At 43.4% G+C, this 18,168-nt stretch overlaps 1 protein-coding gene across 8 annotated transcripts in view; it reads right to left on the bottom strand.

Moving 5' to 3' along the window:
• Positions 1-18,168, bottom strand: part of PRDM10 (PR/SET domain 10) — a 109,386-nt gene that overhangs the window by 44,046 nt on the left and 47,172 nt on the right. For 7 of the 8 annotated variants that reach the window (XM_017871168.1, XM_017871165.1, XM_017871162.1 and 4 more), the window contains 5 exons: positions 17,510-17,696; positions 14,056-14,220; positions 11,818-11,877; positions 1,375-1,600; positions 13-254 (listed from right to left, as the gene is read on the bottom strand). In XM_017871168.1, coding sequence (XP_017726657.1) covers positions 13-254; positions 1,375-1,600; positions 11,818-11,877; positions 14,056-14,220; positions 17,510-17,578 — 762 coding nt within the window. In that variant the 5' untranslated portion in view covers positions 17,579-17,696. Of the gene's footprint in view, positions 1-12; positions 255-1,374; positions 1,637-11,817; positions 11,878-14,055; positions 14,221-17,509; positions 17,697-18,168 lie in introns of those variants that run through there. The other variant, XM_017871169.1, reaches the window with a different exon arrangement.

Below are 18,168 nucleotides of genomic sequence, written 5' to 3'. Positions count from 1 at the left end.
AGCATAAATTACCTTGAGGTGAATATAACAGTCTTTCAGCTCCGAGCCCCTGACGAGAGGCCCCTCCACAGGGCCAAACTGGGTACGCTTGGGGATGCGCCGCTTGGAGAACACCCCGCCCAGAAACCTGTCTATGTAGAGCACCAGGGGAAGGCTCGCCCTCGCACGGGTGAGCACCGGCCGGTTGGGGATCGGGTGCAAGGGGCCATGCTTTGGGCACACTGAAGAATGCGCGTTATTGCACTCTTCACACCCTGCAAGAGAGAGAGAGAGTCTTGAAGAAAAGTCCAGTTCCTCAGAATAACTTGATATGAGGTAAAAAATTCTGACCTGAAAAATCCCCAACTGCGTTTTTCAAGCCAAAATTCAATGTACTCCTAACGGTGCTACCCATTCAATGGTAATTCATTCTCTCTGGTAGACCAGTAGTCCCAGCTACACCAGTAGTCCCAGCTACACCTGTAGTCCCAGCTACACCTGTAGTCCCAGCTACTCAGGAGGCTGAGGCAGGAGAATCGCTTGAATCCGGGTGGCAGAGGTTGCAGTGCACTGAGATTACAGGAAAAATCCTGTAATTCTCCTCTAACATCAGACAGAATTTGCTTATGCCTGTCACAAACAACCAGCAGGCCATGACTGACTTCTCTGCTGGAGAGTCCTTTGAATAGTGGCCACTACATTTACAAATCAATTACAACATGTCTGAAGAGTAAAAAGAGCTTATCAGGCTAAATGTTGCACTATCTGATGAGACAAAAGAGGTGAATTTTATAGTATGCCAATTATCTCAATAAAACTATTCCACTGCCAAGGGGCTAGACTGCCTGAGCTGGAGTCCTGACCCTCAAATTATTGGCACAGCCCTGGGAAAGCTACCCACCTCATGGTAGGGCCACGGGGAGCATGAAGGAGGTAGCAGACGCAGGGCACTCACGCCTGGGATAGAACAGCATTCTTAAAAGGCTATCATGGAAGAGGCAAAGCAGCAAGGCAAACGTGTTAAAGCTGAAGTGGCTGAAGAGGCAGGATCGGGCAAATCTACCGTGGTGGTTTGGCAGCTGAAGCTCTGGTGTGAGAGACCTCGGCTTGGCTGCCTGATGCCCCTTCATCCCTATGTGACCCTGAGTGAGTTTCCCAATCTTCTGAGCTTCAGTTTTCTCATCAGTAAAATCAGAAAACAAAGAAGAGTGTCTCTCAAAGGGCTGCAGTGAAGGCCAGGCGGGATGATGCAAGCAGAGAATGTGGCACAGTGGCTGCACACGGAAGGACCTGGTTCATGGGAGCTATGTTCACACACACACAGGCAAACACACACACACACACACACACAAGACGGACACAGCTTCCCTGGGGGAGTCCAGTGCCCACACTTACATAAGTCGTGCGGGTCGAAGGGCCGGGGCGGGTCTGGCTCCCAGTCATCCAGATCTGTGTCCTCTCCGTCTTCCTCCTCATCTTCCTCAGTGTCCTCGTCCTCATCCTCATCCTCTTCCTCTTTGGCCTCCAGTCTGCCTAGAGGGGTCTGCAGAGTCGCCAAAGGGTCGGAGCCATCCACACTCTCGATGGAAGGCAGCACCTGGTTATGCACTGGCAATGAGGCCTGGGCAAAAGATGAAGGCACAGAGTAAGCAGACATGGACACCTGCTTTCGGTTCACTGGTGCCCGCTGGCAGAAACAGGGTGCAAAGGGCTGGGTGGAATCTAGTCTTTGTACCAACTCCTTCCAGGCCCTGGAAAAATGACTTCCCTCTACAGGCTGTGAGGAAGAGCTGGCTTCATTTTTGATCTGACTGCTCACAACCTCTAACCCCGGCCTCCCTCTGCCCCTTCTGTCCCACACCTGGGCAGGCTGCTAAGAAGGCTCAGGTGCTCCCTCCTTTGGCAGCAGGGGAAACTCAAAACTGGCAAGGCCCTGGCCACCTGCGCACTGACCCCACCCCTTACACTCAGGAAAACCTGGTCTCTTCCTGGCTCATTCAGGCCGTTTCACACTGCTTGAGAGGCCTGCCCTGTCTCCCAGAGACTTCAAATAGGTAAGCAACAGACCGTTACGATGTGTGCACATGTGAGGTACTATCGGTTTCCACATCTGAACTAAACCTGGGGTGGGGGGGTCCCTCTCGCCTTTCCAGAGTGGTCTCACCACAGTGGAGGGGGGACACGAGTTGACTATCCTCAACCACTTGTCTTTTAAAACTCAACATGTCATGCAACGCATGGTTAACAAAGTTCAATAGCTCACAGCTCTCCTTTTCAACAGCTCAGGCAGGCTGAGGTTTTTAAGTAAGAATAAAAGAGATGAGATGCCTGTTTGTGTCATCATGCTGAAGTCAGTCTCCTGCAAATAAGCCACAGCTGGGGTCATGTATTAGGTTAATGCTCTCTTATCGAATGTCCTGGCAGAAAATAAAAATGGTACCTGAAAAAGTTCTCCTGCCTCCAGTCTAAGTGTTATGGGATTATACACTGGCCTAGAATCCCTTTATTCAATCTTGCTCCTCCTGCCCAATTAGCACAAGGTCATACTCAAGCCATGTCCTAGTCAATAAATAAAGGAAGCTTTTAAAGACGCCACTCCCTTCATCTTCTCATATGTTGTTTTCCTCACCTAGAATACTCTTTCCTCAGCAACCTGCTAAATCCTACCACATTCCAGTTTCCCAGTGAACCGCCTCTGATGCCTCCAGCCCTCCCTGAGTCTCCTCTGCTCTGAACTCCTGCAGCCCTTGGAGCCATAGAATCCCTCTCACAACACCACTCAGCGTCTGCTTCCACACTTCATGACCTCACCAGGCAGCCTGCTTCCACACTTCATGACCTCACCAGGCAGCCTGAATCATTCTGGAATAGTTCTATGACATTTTCTGTGGAGCCCAGATCTTCCACGCTTTGGTCGGGGCCCAGGACTTTCCTCTGGAGGTCGGTAGAATAAGTGTAACCCTTCCGCCACAAGAATCAAATAGCTGAAGGCCAAAAACCCCTAATTCATTCAGTCATTTCTCAAATGACCAAACTCCCAGCTCCCTGATCATCTTTTGTCTTCATTTATTTTGCAGTGGATTCCATATTTTTATTAACACAACATCAGGGTGCATTAGTGTTTACGTTGGCCACATTGTTCTACTGCAGACCCATCTTGAACCTGCAGATAACTAAAATTCCTAAGTCCTTTTTTCCCCACATAGAGTGCTATTAAACCATTTTTCCCCTCCTCAGGACTTCAAGAGCTGATTTTTACTTAAATGGGGGAGTTTGCATTTATCTCCAGTAAATTTCATTTCACTACTTTTATCTGTTCTTCCCGTCTGCCAAGATCTTTAGACTCTAGATCCAGACATCTCACACATTAACTATCCCTACAGCTTTGCATCCATTGCCAGACACCATCTATTTTGGTGGTAAGTATGTGTTTTCACATGAGTCCATCTTGCCTCTCCAACTGCACCTCAGGGAAGTAGACTATGGGCTTTGGAGTCAGGCATTTAGAGTAAAATCCTTGCCCTGCCACTTAGCAAGTTACTATACTTCTCTGAACCTCAGTTTCTTTGTCTGTAAAATGGACACAGTAATACATGCCTCAGGTTCTGTAAGTACTAAGTGAAACAATATGTATATAAGGTCAGTAGCAGAGTATATAGCATTTAGTAAGTGCTTAGTATCAATCATTGTTATCCTAAGTTCTTTAAGGACCATGATGGTATCATATACTTTCTCCTCAAATTTAAAAGATTGCTGAGCATAAAGTAGGTATTCAATGAAGATTAATTTGTTGAAATATATTTGGCCTTTTGGGAAATGGCATCAATCCCTTCAGGCATCTAGAGGAAGTCTTTGTGGCTGTTCACAGACATCCTTTTCCCGCAGTGCATCTTAATCGAAGAACTTATCAAACTCTAAAAGGAGGCTGGGTGTGGCTGGGCTCGGTGGCTCATGCCTGTAATCCCAGCACTTTGGGAGGCCAAGGTGGGCAGATCACCTGAGGTCAGGGGTTTGAGACCAGCCTGGTCAACATGGTGACACCTCATATCTACTAAAAATACAAAAAAAATTAGCTGGGCATGGTAGCGGGCACCTGTAATCCCAGCTATTCGGGAGGCTGAGGCAGGAGAATCACTTGAACCCAGGAGGCAGAAGTTGCAGTGAGCCGAGATCACGCCATTGCACTCCAGCCTGGGCGACAAGAGCGAAACTCCATCTCAAAAAAAAAAAGAGGCCAGGCGTGATGGCTCATGCCTGTAATCCCAGCACTCTGGGAGGCTGAGGCAGGAGGATTGCTTGAGCCCAGGAGTTCGAGACTAGCCTAGGCAACATGGTGAAACCCTGTCTCTACAAAAAATACAAAATTTAGCTGGGCAGTGGTGGCATGTGCCTGTGATCCCAGCTACTCAGGAGACTGACGTGGGAGAATCGTTTGAGCCCAGTAGGTTGAGGCTGCCGTGAGCTGTGATGGTGCCAGTGCACTCCAGCCTGGGTGACAGAGCAAGGCCCTGTCTCAAATAATAATAATAAAAAGAACTCTAAAGAAACGGTACTGCGTGTGTTTATTGAGGGCCTGACCTGCAATGGCAGTGTAAGAGCACTGCCCAACATTTGAAACAGTCGGGCTCCAGAAAGCAGATCCAAGCGGCTATCTCAAACTGCATCCGCACACTTAACACATGCTCATTTAACTTTTGCATGACGTTCCACTTCTGCAACTCACGGTCTTTTAGAAACTTTTACGTGGGAGGCCAGAATTCTGGATGATGCTTCTGCCTCAGCTTCAGTAAAAACAACATAAAATGCCGTGTGAGGCTGAGGACTCCACAGGGAACTTTTAGCAGTGCAGCTGCTGTAGCCACCTCCCCCTCAACCTCCTCAATAGAACCTGTGAGGAAGTGACTGTATTCCTGCTCCCCATCTCAGAGCACAGCTTACAATATTGCCCCTTGTCCTAAGTGCTGAAGCATTAGGCCAGGGTTAGTGATAAATGTTATCATACATTGAACAAACCAAAGCATATATGCACCTCTACTCCTCATAAATCGGCTCTGCAGAGCCAACCTGAAAGAATGAATTCAGCAATTCAGTTATTCTAGTGAAACCGCAATGTATTTTTCCCCAACAGATGCTGTCAGAAAGACTCTGGTTTGGCAAGGTGACTGGCTTCTTGCCACTGCTGAGAAAGCTGACATCAAGATAAAACCAACCTTCTCTTCCCCATGCTGGACCTCTCTCCTAACAGACTGTGGCAAAAGGAAATGCTTAAACACTCCAGCATCATCTTCAAGGGCTAACGTTAAAAGCAGAGTTTGGATATTTACCAGAAACACGCAAACTACTGTTGAAAAGGAATGGAAAGAGTTGGTGACTATCATTTCTAGGTAAGAACTGTATACTTCTAGACAACACAGACCTTAACATACAACAGGCATACATTACAAATTTAATGAATCACAAATTCAAATTCAGCTGGTGTTTACTGATGCTAGGCACATATTTGAATTTCTTTGAGGCCAGGTGATGTTACAACCCTCTTAAGTGGCAGAGATGAAGTTTAAATTCTGACTCTGCACTGCTTTTTCCAGTACATGACAATGGCCCAAGGGAATTCAGTCTATTCAAGGAGGGCAGCAGAAAAGGTAAACATCACCCACGCTTTGAATACCTGGGCAACAAGGTAACCACACATGCTCCTGACGTCACCGCCGGGCAGTAGGTTGGCAAGCAGTGTGTGTGTGTTTCACTTAGAGGAAAAGAATACAAAGCAAAACCATTTTAATCCTGTGCATTTTGTCATGTACAATAAAATACAGTAAAAGGAAAAAGAATCTATAAACTTATGGTATACTTTCTCCTTCCCACTTAATACCACTCTCTGTAATTATTTCTGAAAGGACATAATGCATTTCAGGATACAATTTATCTGAGAAGTGAAACATGAAACGACTACGCTGGACAGCAGCACACACAACAGAATGCTTCTTGATTCCTACTGAGACCAATTATCAGGGCAGCATATTTTCCTCTCAGTATGTGGGGAGTCACACATGTTCATTTTCAAAAACAATGGGAAGACTATGCCTGGAGACCACTGATGCCTTTCTTAAGGACAAGGGAATGCATACCTGCAAAAGGCTTCAAGCACATTTTGCCCCCACTAAAAACAACTGAAAATATAACAGGAATCTTTTGCCTAAGAAGAAAACCAAAACCAAAAAAAAACAAAAACCATCATCTGTGTTAAACCCTCAATCTAACTTTCTATCCAGAATTTATCCAGGTCACCAGATACACTGACAACCACTGAGGTGTTATAACCAGAAATAACAACTGTGCTGGTTGAAAGGAAACTGCAATGGAGAAAGATGCTAAGCCAATAGTTCCACTGACTTGTAATGTCAGGGTTTGTGGAGCTGAGTACAACTTTCCTTTTGAGCACAACATGAAACAGGCAGATTGTTTCTGGACATTGGGAAAGATGAAGAGCCCTTTAAAGTGCAAATGGCAACGAAGCCTTTCATTAAAACTATCCCTTAATAATAAAACAACACAAATCTGCCTACGAGATTGGCAAAATTTGAAAAGAATGCAGATACTCAGTGTGGCAAGAGTGTGTGGAAATGGGGCACTCTTGGACAGTATTTTGTTGGTGGGAATACAAACATTTTCAGTGTCTGAAAAGCAATTTAGAAAATCAATCATCAAAATAATTTCACACAAATATCAAATAGAATAGTATAATAAACCTCATGTATCCACAACTCAGCTCAACAATTATCAATTCGTGGCCAATCAACTTTTTTTTTTTTTTTTTTTTTGAGATAAAATGTCTGTCTGGAGTGCAAGAGTGGCTTAATCACAGCTCACTGCAGCCTCAACCTCCCAGACTCAAGTGATCTTCCCACCTCAGCCTCCCGAGTAGCTGGGATTACAGATACATGCCACCATGCCTGGCTAATTTTTTTAGTTTTTGTAGAGACAAGGGTCTTCACTATGTTGCCCAGGCTAGTCTTTAACTCCTGGGCTCAAGTGGTCCTCCTGTCTCAGGGATCCCAAAGTGCTGGTATTATAGATGTGATTCACCGTCCCTGGCCAATTCACGGCCAATCTTATTTCAATTAATCTACCTACTTTCTCCCTCATTGGATTACTTAGAAGCAAAACTAAGACATTATACATTTTCATCTGTAAATAGTTGAGTACAACAAAATGACTTAGATTGCATATCTTATCATACCCAAAAAAATTCGTCTTTTTTTTTTTTTGAGATGGAGTCTCACTCTTATCGCTCAGGCTGGAGTGCAATGGCATGATCTCGGCTCACTGTCACTGCAACCTCCGCCTCCCAGGTTCAAGTGATTCTCCTGCCTCAGCCTCCCAAATAGCTAGGATTACAGGTACCCACCACCACACCCAACTAATTGTATTTTTAGTTGAGATGGGGTTTCACCATGTTGGCCAGGCTGGTCTCAAACTCCTGACCTCAGGTGATCCACCTGCCTCGGCTTCCCAAAGTGCTGGGATTATAGGCATGATCCACTGTACCTGGCCATCATTTCTGCGTGTGTGTGGTTTTTTTTTGTTTGTTTGTTTTTTATGGAGTCTTGCTCTGTCGCCAGACTGCAGTGCAGTGGTGTGATCTTGGCTCACTGCAACCTCCAGCTCCCTGGTTCAAGCGATTCTCCTGCCTCAGCCTCCCAAGTAGCTGGAATTACAGGCACGCGCCACCACGCCCAGCTAATTTATGTATTTTTAGTAGAGACAGGGTTTCACCATGTTGGCCAGGATGGTCTCGATCTCCTGACCTCGTGATCTGCCCACCTAGGCCTCCCAAAGTGCTGGGATTACAGGCGTGAGCCACTGCGCCCGGCCCCAGCTGTCATTTCTTAGTACTACCAAATATCGACTTAGTGTTATGATTTCCCCAATTGCCTCATGTATTTTTTTACAGTTGGCTTGTTCAAATCAGGATCCAAACAAGGTCCATATATTGCATCTGACTGATTTGCCTCTGAAGTCTCCTTTAATACGTAAGCTCCCCCTTCCTCTTCTTTTTCCTTGCAATTTATTTGGAAAAGAAGCTAAACCATTTGTCCTAGAGAATCTCCCACAGACTGGGTTCTGCTGACTGCATTCGTGTGTATCTTTTAATTTGTTCCATTTTGTCTACCATGCTTGAATCTAGATACTTAATCAGATTCCAGTTTGATTTTTTGGGAAGCATACTTCATACGTGATATAATACAACAGGAAGTACACAATGCCAGGAGGCACATCATGAATGGCCGTCTCTCTGTTGGTGATATTATCACTTGGATCTATCCATTATACCATTCCTCATCAGCTTTTTCCTGATGGTTTCAGGCTATCATTGACAATCATTGCCTAGGTCAGTATGTCATTAGGGGCTGCAAAATGGTGATATTCTAAGTCAATCATCCCATCTTTATTTATTAGTAGGAATGCTTCAATAATGAAATTTCCCTCCTCAAGTAATTGGTTACCTGAGTACCTTCAAGGAGACAGGCAGGATTCTTTTTCTCCATTTGCCAGTTTTTAGAATAATATGGTAAATTCTAGCATCCTCAAAAAGTGACCAATCCAGCAAGACCTTTTAATATCACTATGAACTTGTGGACCTTACGTATATTTAGGTACTTCAATCTATTGTAGATGTTATCCCTTTTTTACAGGTCAATTTGACCCATTTTGGCCCCTTCAAGTTCTTGCCATAGGAAACCAGAAGTTTTTCATAGCAACCCTGCATTCTGAGAAGACAAGATGCTCCAAGTTCATCGGTGCATTCCCTGCCCCAGAGCTAGAATCTGCCATTTCTCCAAAAAGCCCTAATTCCTTTTGCTGATGAATTGTATTTAAGAGAACACATGGCAGCATTAGGGATACTCACTGCTACTGGGATGATCATCATATCTAAACTACTTCAATGGCCAGAACTAGAAAAACGGGATTTTTGCTTTTTTTTGTTTTTTGTTTTCTTTTGTTTTTGAGACAGAGTCTCACTCTGTCACCCAGGCTGAAGTACAGTGGTATGATATCAGCTCACTGCAACCTCTACCTCCTGGGTTCAAGCGATTCTCCTGCCTCAGCCTCCCGAGTAGCTGGGACTACAGGCATGAGCCACCACGCCCAGCTAATTTTTGTATTTTTAGTAGAGACGGGGTTTCACCATATTGGCCAGGGTGGTCTCGAACTCCTGACCTCCGGTGATCTACCTGCCTCGGCTTCCCAAAGTGCTGGGATTATGGGCATAAGCCACCACGCCCAGCCTGTGTTTTGTTTTTTTGAGACAGAGTCTTGCTCTGTCACCTAGGCTGGAGTGCAGTGGTGCGATCTCAGCTCAATGCAACCTCCGCCTCCCAGGTTCAAGTGATTCTCCCAACTCAGCCTCCAGAGTAGCTGGGATTACAGGCATGAGCCACCACACCCAGGTAATTTTTGTATTTCTTGTAGAGACAGGGTTTTGCCATGTTGCCCAGGCAGGTCTTGAACTCCTGGTCTCAAGTGATCTGCCTGCCTCAGCCTCCCAAAGTGCTAGGATTACAGGCACCTGATGAGAAAACATGTTTTTTAAGAGAAAACATATTACAAATCCATATTCATATTCCAATTCAAATTTAGAATTCTGGGTTTTATTTCATTGGTTTGGTTTTATATTTGTATCTTTTTCCACTTTTACAAAAAGCTTGGTTCTTAACTTAAAATACAAATATCTGGCCGGGCGCGGTGGCTCAAGCCTGTAATCCCAGCACTTTGGGAGGCCGAGACGGGCGGATCACGAGGTCAGGAGATCGAGACCATCCTGGCTAACACGGTGAAACCCCGTCTCTACTAAAAAATACAAAAAAAAATTAGCCGGGTGTGGTGGCGGGCACCTGTAGTCCCAGCTACTCGGGAGGCTGAGGCAGGAGAATGGCATGAACCCAGGAGGCAGAGCTTGCAGTGAGCTGAGATTCGGCCACTGCACTCCAGCCTGGGCAACAGAGCGAGACTCCGTCTCAAAAACAAACAAACAAACAAAAAACAAGTATCTTCTGTCTCTACCATTTCTCTTTGGGGTATTTATCCTAAGGAAATAATCTGATATGATATCCACGGCAGGGTTCTTTATAGTAGCAAAATAAGAAAAAAAGGAAATAATCTACATGTAAAATAATAAATGAAGAATATATATAATAGTATATCTATCTATATACATAGATATATATTTCATTGCTTGCTTGATGGAATCAATGTAGCATCCCTGTTGGAATCAATAAGTACAGAAATGAGGTTGGTTTGGGTCAAGAATATACCTAATTATTACAAAAAATTATTAAAATAAATAACAGTTCCATTTAAGTTCAAAGACCCCCACTGCATTGCCATTCACTGCCAGTCATGAATGAATTTAACCCCAACTGATAGAACAAAGGCTCCTAACAACCGCCCCTAGATTTCAGATGATATTAATACAACTAGTGTTCATTTTCTAAATTGTGAAACAGAAGCATACAAATCTTCTACCAAGAAATAAAAAAGCAGAAAGTGCTTCTTCTTTGAAATTTTAATTAATTAATTAATTAATTAATTAATTTTTTTTTTTGAGATGGAGTCTTGCTTTATCGCCCAGGCTGGAGTGCAGTGGCACAATCTTGGCTCACTGCAACCTCCACCTCCCAGGTTGAAGTGATTCTTGTGCCTCAGCCTCCCAAATTAACTGGGATTACAGGCGCACGCCACCACGCCCGGCTAAGTTTTTTGTATTTTTACTAGAGACGGGGTTTCACCATGTTGGCCAAGTTGGTCTTGAACTCCTGACCGCAAGTGATCCACCTGCCTTAGCCTCCAAAAGTGCTGGGATTACACATGTGAGCCACCACACCTGGCCAGAAAGTGCTTCTTAATGAGAATAATGTAATTATTAATCAGTCATGGCACTCAGTAATACAGACAAATTACAGTCACATTACCTCACATGAAAGTAAACCTATTTGGTTTTTGTTTGTTTATTTTTTGAGACAGAGTCTTACTCTGCCACCCAGGCTGGAGTGCAGTAGTGTAATCAAAGCTCACTGCAGCCTCAGACTTCTGGGTTTAAGGGATCCTCCCACATTAGCCTCCCAAGTAGCTGGAACCACAGGTGTACACCACCACATCTGGCTAATTTTTAAAATTTTGCAGAGATGGGGTCTCTCTCTATTGCCCAGTCTGGTCTCAAATGATTCTCCCACCTCAGCCTCCGAAAGTGCTGGGATTACAGGCAGGAGCCTCTGTGCCCAGCTGCTCCCACACCTTCTTTATCACTTTCACATTCTTGCAAAAAATAAGGAGGAAGTCATCAAAGCCAAGTAGGATATATGAAGAATGAAGGTAATGGGAAAGAAATGTTTTAAAAGAAAACCAAGAAGAACTCAACTTTTTAGAAGCTGGCACGAGGAAAATTGGAACCACATTTATATGTCATTTAAGCAAGAATCTTTTTTTCAGTATTTAAAAATAGAGCAAGCACAAAAGCTATATCAATTTCCAAAAAGGGAGACACTTTTAAACCTCATGATTATTCCTTGGTTCTTGAACCAATACTCTGTTCATATGCTTATTTTAAAATTTCTCTGACAAATCACTTTCTATTACCAGATCATTCCAGTATATACTTATTGAAATATGTTAATATTGTGTTACATTTTGCTTTGTTTTCATTAAAGGAGCTGGAGAACATTCTTAGTACATAAGAAACAAACATGTAAAGATGGTGCAGTGTGAAGGGATGGGGGCATTCCAGGCACAGTGGCATTCACAGTGTTATCCCCAAACAAGAAAAAGACAATTCATTACCTGCTGAGCTGTAGCATCCTGCTGGACATAAGCTACCTGGCCTGGGTCTGTAAACAGAGTCTAAACAAACAAACAAACAAAAACTTATCAGTAGCTCTTTGGATAGCCTGCCTAGACAGCAAAATTATCCTACTGCTAAGCACCAGTTTTTAGAAAAGCTAACTCCCATTTTAGCTAGTAATAATCTTTCATTAATACAGAAAATAAAGATAGTAATCTTAAATTTAGCTAAAGCCTTTTATTCAGATGGCTCCAAAGAGATTTGGAGCCATCTGAATAAACCATCCCAATGGCTAACATACTTCACAATTTTACTCCTAAGCAAAGCCTCTCTTGGGGCTGAGGGTCACAGTTAATTAAAAAGGCATCTCGTGAAAACAAAAGAGAATGACATGGACAAGGGTTCACAGGCTCACGCATAACACTGCTCACAGGCGTAGTCTTGTGATTAAATGAAAATGGATGGAGATAGACAGGCATCCAGAAGAGGATTACATTCCTAAGGATTACAGCCATTTCAAACGTAAGTGCATGTTTATTATCAGAAGAGAAGTAGAAGGAAAGTAAATTGAACTTAATGTTCCATGAGTTCTTTATTGGATAGTCAATAAAGCCATAATTAAAAAAAAAATCATCATCATAAACTAAGTTGGGTCATGATGCAGCAAAGCTAACTAGAGAAAATTCTTTGAAACTATTGTAGCCAGGGCACCACGGTTACTATCTCTAATCCAGAAAAATGTCAAAATGTCCTTTCTTCTAAAGTTTCTAAAAATCTGGCTAGGCGTGGTGACTCACGCCTGTAATCCCAGCACTTTGGGAGGCTGAGGCAGGCAGATCGCCTGAGGTCAGGAATTCAAGATCAGCCTGGCCAAAACGGCGACTCCCCATCTCTACTAAAAATATAAAAATTAGCTAGTTATGGTAGTGGGTGCCTGTAATCCCAGTTGCTTGGGAGGCTGAGACAGGAGAATCACTTGAACCAGGGAGGTGGAGGTTGCAATGAGCTAAGATTGTGCCACTGCACTCCAGCCTAGGAAACAGAGCAAGACTCTGTCTCGGAAAAATAAAAAATAAGTAAATAAAATAAAAATTATCCAAATTCAGACATTTAGTAACACTGTAATAAACTAAAAGTTGGTCACAGGACATTCTTACATAAACTAATCTTATTCTAATATAGGCAGGGGTATTCCAAAAGTACCACTAAGTCTTCAGTGATTTCATACTTACGTAGATTTGAAAGGCACTGATTAGGCAGGCCTCATTTCTTTTTGGGAATGATCTGAGCCTCTTTATTAAATATCAAATGAGGACAAATTTTTATTACCAAGATGCTACTATAAAAGCATGGAATTTAGATGTTAAAGATACACATTTCAAAGTACTTTGTACATTGTAAAGTGCTAACAATGTAAATTAACATTTATATGTTGGGGGATATTGGTGTCACTCATTTGGAAGCTATACTGCAAGTCACTGGCAAAAAATAAAATAAAAGCAGCTATAATTGTATAGCTTTTACCAGTAAACATCTTTGCTTCTAGTACAGCCTTGCAAATCAGTAAGTTATTAAGAAGTGGTAGCTAATAAGCTTAGCAGGACCCTTTCTTACACATTTAGCTGAAATAATCTGTGTGTTTTCACAGAGCCTGGTTCTTGATACTTAGGAATAATAACAAATTCATAACCTAGTCAACTGGAGAGAAGAGCTATACACAAACCCATGCTCTAACTCCTTATTGCATTTAGTGTTGAGAAGTAAATCACATCTTCCTCTGCCAAGCTGGTTACAAGCTCCTTGAGAGCATAGATCTTTTCTTTTTTTTGAGACAGAGTCTCGCTCTGTCACCCAGGTTGCAGTGCAGTGGCATGATCTCGGCTCACTGCAACCTCTGCCTCCCAGGTTCAAGCAATTCTCTGCCTCAGCCTCCCGAGTAGCTAGGATTATAGGTGCCCACCACCACGCCTGGCTACTTTTTTGTATTTTTAGGAGAGACAGGGTTTCACCATCTTGGCCAGGCTGGTCTTGAACTCCTGACCTTGTGATTCACCCGCCTCAGCCTCCCAAAGTGCTGGGATTACAGGCATGAGCCACCACGCCCAGCTGAGAGCACAAATCTTATCTGAATACGTTCTGCATCACCAGTAGCTAGCGCAATGACTGACAGAAGGTAAACACAAGTAATCGGTTAATTAGTTAATTAACAAATTATAAACAAATAATCCTTCACATGCCTGCGCGGCTTCCACTGGGTGGATGTATACCAGCGTGTGCTCTGGACCATCCACTGATGTGTAGGAGGCACCATCTGCCGTGTACACCACCTGCTGGGGTGGGCGAACCTGGTCATCAGCATAGACGATCTGAGCCACTGTTCCAGTGTCCGGAACAAAGTGCACCTGGCATAAAAAGGAGGCAAGGACGAAGAACAAAATCAGTCTCACAGAGGTAAGAGCTCGACAAGCGCACCTGGGATTCTAAAATATCCCCAAGGAAAGGAGAATGGGGATGCGTACACCTTCGTCTACACCGAGCTGATGACTGGGGAGGACCCAAGGACCCTGTCATTGATGTACTCCTGTTAGGCAACCGACTTAAACTCCCCTTTGCCTCAAATGTCCAATGCAGATAACTCTTTTGGAGAGTAATAAGGATGTGGTTAATTGATCCTAGAAACGACACTGAAGATTCCTGCTTGACAACACTACCAGAATAAAACATACAAGTTACTCTGTGGTGTGAAAAAATATGTCAAGACTCAAAAGCCAATTGCTCTCAACACATCATAAGAATTCTATTTTATAACTAATAGTGTCTTTCAGCAGGCACATTAAAATAAGGTCACTTTTGGCCAGATGTGGTGGCTCACACCTGTAATCCCAGCACTTTGGGAAGCTGAGGTGTGTGGATTACCTGAAGTCAGGAGTTCAGGACCAGCCTGGCCAACATGGTGAAACCCCATCTCTACTAAAAAAAATACAAAAATTAGCTGGGCGTGGTGGGGGGCACCTGTAATCCCAGCTACTCGGGAGGCTGACAGGAGAATTGCTTGAAATTCAGGAGGCGGAGGTTGCAGTGAGCCGAGATTGCGCCACTGCACTCCAGACTGGGTAAGAAGAATGAAACTCCATCTCAAAGATAAATAAAATAAAATAATAAAATAAAAATAAAATAAAATAAAATAAAATAGTCACTTTCTTTCCCGCAAGTTGTTTCATACACAAAGGACATACTGGAGGTGTATCAGTAAATGCTTGCTGAATCATTGAATGGAATAGAACTCTTCCTTGCCAGGTAGATGAAGACACAGAAAATTCTAATACAGTACTTTTAAGGCGTTCCGAACAACTATTTCAGCTGTCACCAGGGTAAATAATTTTCTCCCAAGACCTAAAGAACTAAAGCAGAAATCGAGTTTTGCAAAATATTTTCCGAGTGGTCAGCTTTGGAGGATTGAATTCTTGGAGGCCTGAGCTTGGCACATGGCCTGATGCCTGATATTGGAGGTCTGGAAGCAGATGGCCAAAGCACACATTTGGGAGAGAAATAATTTATGTGTTGCTCTCGAAGTCAGGCACTCTTAGGGTGGAATCCTTGCTCTTATACTGCCTTGGCTTTGGGCCTAACTTTTTATGTCCGTTTTCTCTAGTGAAGGATTGTAGATCCCAAAGATAATATAAACTAATTTAATCCTCAGAAGGAAACCTAAGAGACAAAATGTAATCAAACACCACAGAAATACAACAAACTTCTACCTCTACACTAAATGATTAGTCTGGCTTCTACATAAACTTGATTTGTCTGGGAAGATAAAGTTTGTCTATTGGAAAAATTAGGCTCATATTTGAGCAGGCTTAATTGCTATAAGACAATTTTGTGACTTTAGATTTGTTCATTAACATCAAAGCCTTGAACTAGTTTCAGTGCTTAAGAAGGGAAAACATGTTTCCTCCAGACAAGTTATCCAAGCTTTTCCGCTTGGTCTTCATCGCTCATTAAATCAGAATTCCCAGCTGGCGGAAGAACCAATTGGGAGGAAGGAGTGCCACAGGGACCCTGACCTTGGCTATCTACTATCTGGTTACCCATAGACAGGGCCCTGGTCATGCAGTGTCACAACTAGATTTTCTTTTGTTTTGCTTTTTAATGAACTACAATTTTGTCTACAAATAAAATATACCAAAATACATAGCTGCATGGAAGTTGACCTCAAAATGATTTCCAGGAGAAACAAAACAGAATTATCATATACTCTGCTGAAAACATCGGTGGAACTTTTTTAAGTAATCAGACTAAGACTTCATTTATTTTTATTTTTAGAGACAGGGTCTCATTCTGTCACCCAGACTAGAGTGTAGTGGTGCAGATGGTTCACTGCAGCCTCCACCTCCTGGAGACATGACTGCACCACTACAGGCATGCACCACCATATCCAGCAAATTTTTTTTTTTTGTAGAGTCAGGGCCTCGCTTTGTTGCCCAGGCTGGTCTTGAACTCCTGGCCTGAATTGATCCTCCTGCCTTGGCCCCTTAAACTGCTGGGAAAGGCATGAACCACCATATTTGGCCCATACTGAGACTTTTTAATCATACCGGATGACCAATTTTATTGATTGTATATTTATTATATTGCTTAAATTAAATAAAATCTGCATACTTAAATGTTTCAGTGTAACTTTTTGATTTTGATACGGTACTATGGTTATGTAATGTAATGAAACATTAAATTTGTATGTTTAGGCCAGGCGCAGTGGCTCAAGCCTGTAATCCCAGCACTTTGGGAGGCCAAGACAGGCGGATCATGAGGTCAGGAGATCGAGACCATCCTGGCTAACACAGTGAAACCCCCGTCTCTACTGAAAATACAAAAAACTAGCCCAGCGAGGTGGCGGGCGCCTGTAGTCCCAGCTACTCGGGAGGCTGAGGCAGGAGAATGTGTAAACCCGGGATGCGGAGCTTGCAGTGAGCTGAGATCCAGCCACTGTACTCCAGCCTGGGCGACAGAGCGAGACTCCGTCTCAACAAAAAAAAAAAAAAAAAAATTTGTATATTTACTATAATGTTTAAAAATTAAGTTTTATGCTTTGGTCACATATAAAACATGGCTCCATATGACTGCTAATCATCCCAAAATTCAATTCCATACCAAAAATGCAGAGATTTGCCGTCACTAAGAACAGTCAGAATAACGTGGCTGGTTCTAGCAGCAATCTGAAAGGATAACAGCAGCATTTGATCAAGTGACTAACTTCTAAAGTGGCTGACTCATAATGGAACAACTTTCACTTAGAGGTTTATATTCTGAATTTAAAAAGAAAAGAAAAGGCCACTCACTTTATAGATATACCTGTACTCATTACACACAAAGGACCAAACTCCTATGGATAACATAAAAGAAACAAACTATAGTTTGAGATTTTCAGCACCAATAACATAAATAAAACAGGGTAGTAAAACAGACTATGACAGTAAATTGCAGACAAGGCAGAGAAGCCTATAGGTGGTGGTCTAGCTCTCCTAACTCACAGTGAGCCACGTCGATGGAGCATTCAAGGTGCCAAAACAGTCCCTATTCCCTGGGTACGAGTTCTTCATGTCGGCTCCTCCCAACCAGTCACTACTAGATAGTTAGCAAACTGTGTCCAGCTGAAAACCTCTCAATACCAAGCTGGAAAAGACCAGTCTTCACCTGTGCAGCATTCTGTTCGTGCTCTGCAGACGTCGGCCACACGTGCGAGCTTTCATCTTTGGAATCCATCTTCTCCCAACTGGACAGCTCCACGTCTGGCACACCTAGAGCAGCACGGGGTGCAGGACAGTCATCTGTCTACCACATGTGTGTTCATGAAGGACAGAAAGGTCTGTCTGCAGTGAGCCTGAGAAAACACAGAAAAGGAACCAAGACTTTCAGTAGATAAATACATTTCAATAGATTACAATTTCTTTTTTTCTTTCTTTCTTTTTTTTTTTTTGAGACGGAGTCTTGCTTTGTCGCCCAGGCTGGAGTGCAGTGGCACCATCTCGGCTCACTGCAAGCTCTGCCTCCTGGGTTCACGCCATTCTCCTGCCTCAGCCTCCCGAGTAGCTGGGACTACAGGCACGCACCACCATGCCCGGCTAATTTTTTTGTATTTTAGTAGAGACGGGGTTTCACTGTGTTAGCCAGGATGGTCTCGATCTCCTGACCTCGTGATCCACCTGCCTTGGCCTCCCAAAGTGCTGGGATTACAGGCGTGAGCCACCGCACCCGGCTAATAGATCACAATTTCAACCACAAAGAGTAAAAGAAAGATTTGTCATAAAGCAACACACCTGGGCAAAAAACGTAAAAATGAAGATATTATTTGT

Source organism: Rhinopithecus bieti, unplaced genomic scaffold (assembly GCF_001698545.2).
Source record: "Rhinopithecus bieti isolate Rb0 unplaced genomic scaffold, ASM169854v2 scaffold_5750, whole genome shotgun sequence".
In the NCBI taxonomy this organism is placed as follows: domain Eukaryota; kingdom Metazoa; phylum Chordata; class Mammalia; order Primates; family Cercopithecidae; genus Rhinopithecus; species Rhinopithecus bieti.
Note: the sequence above shows the minus strand (reverse complement) of the source record. Positions and strands in the feature narration are given on the sequence as shown.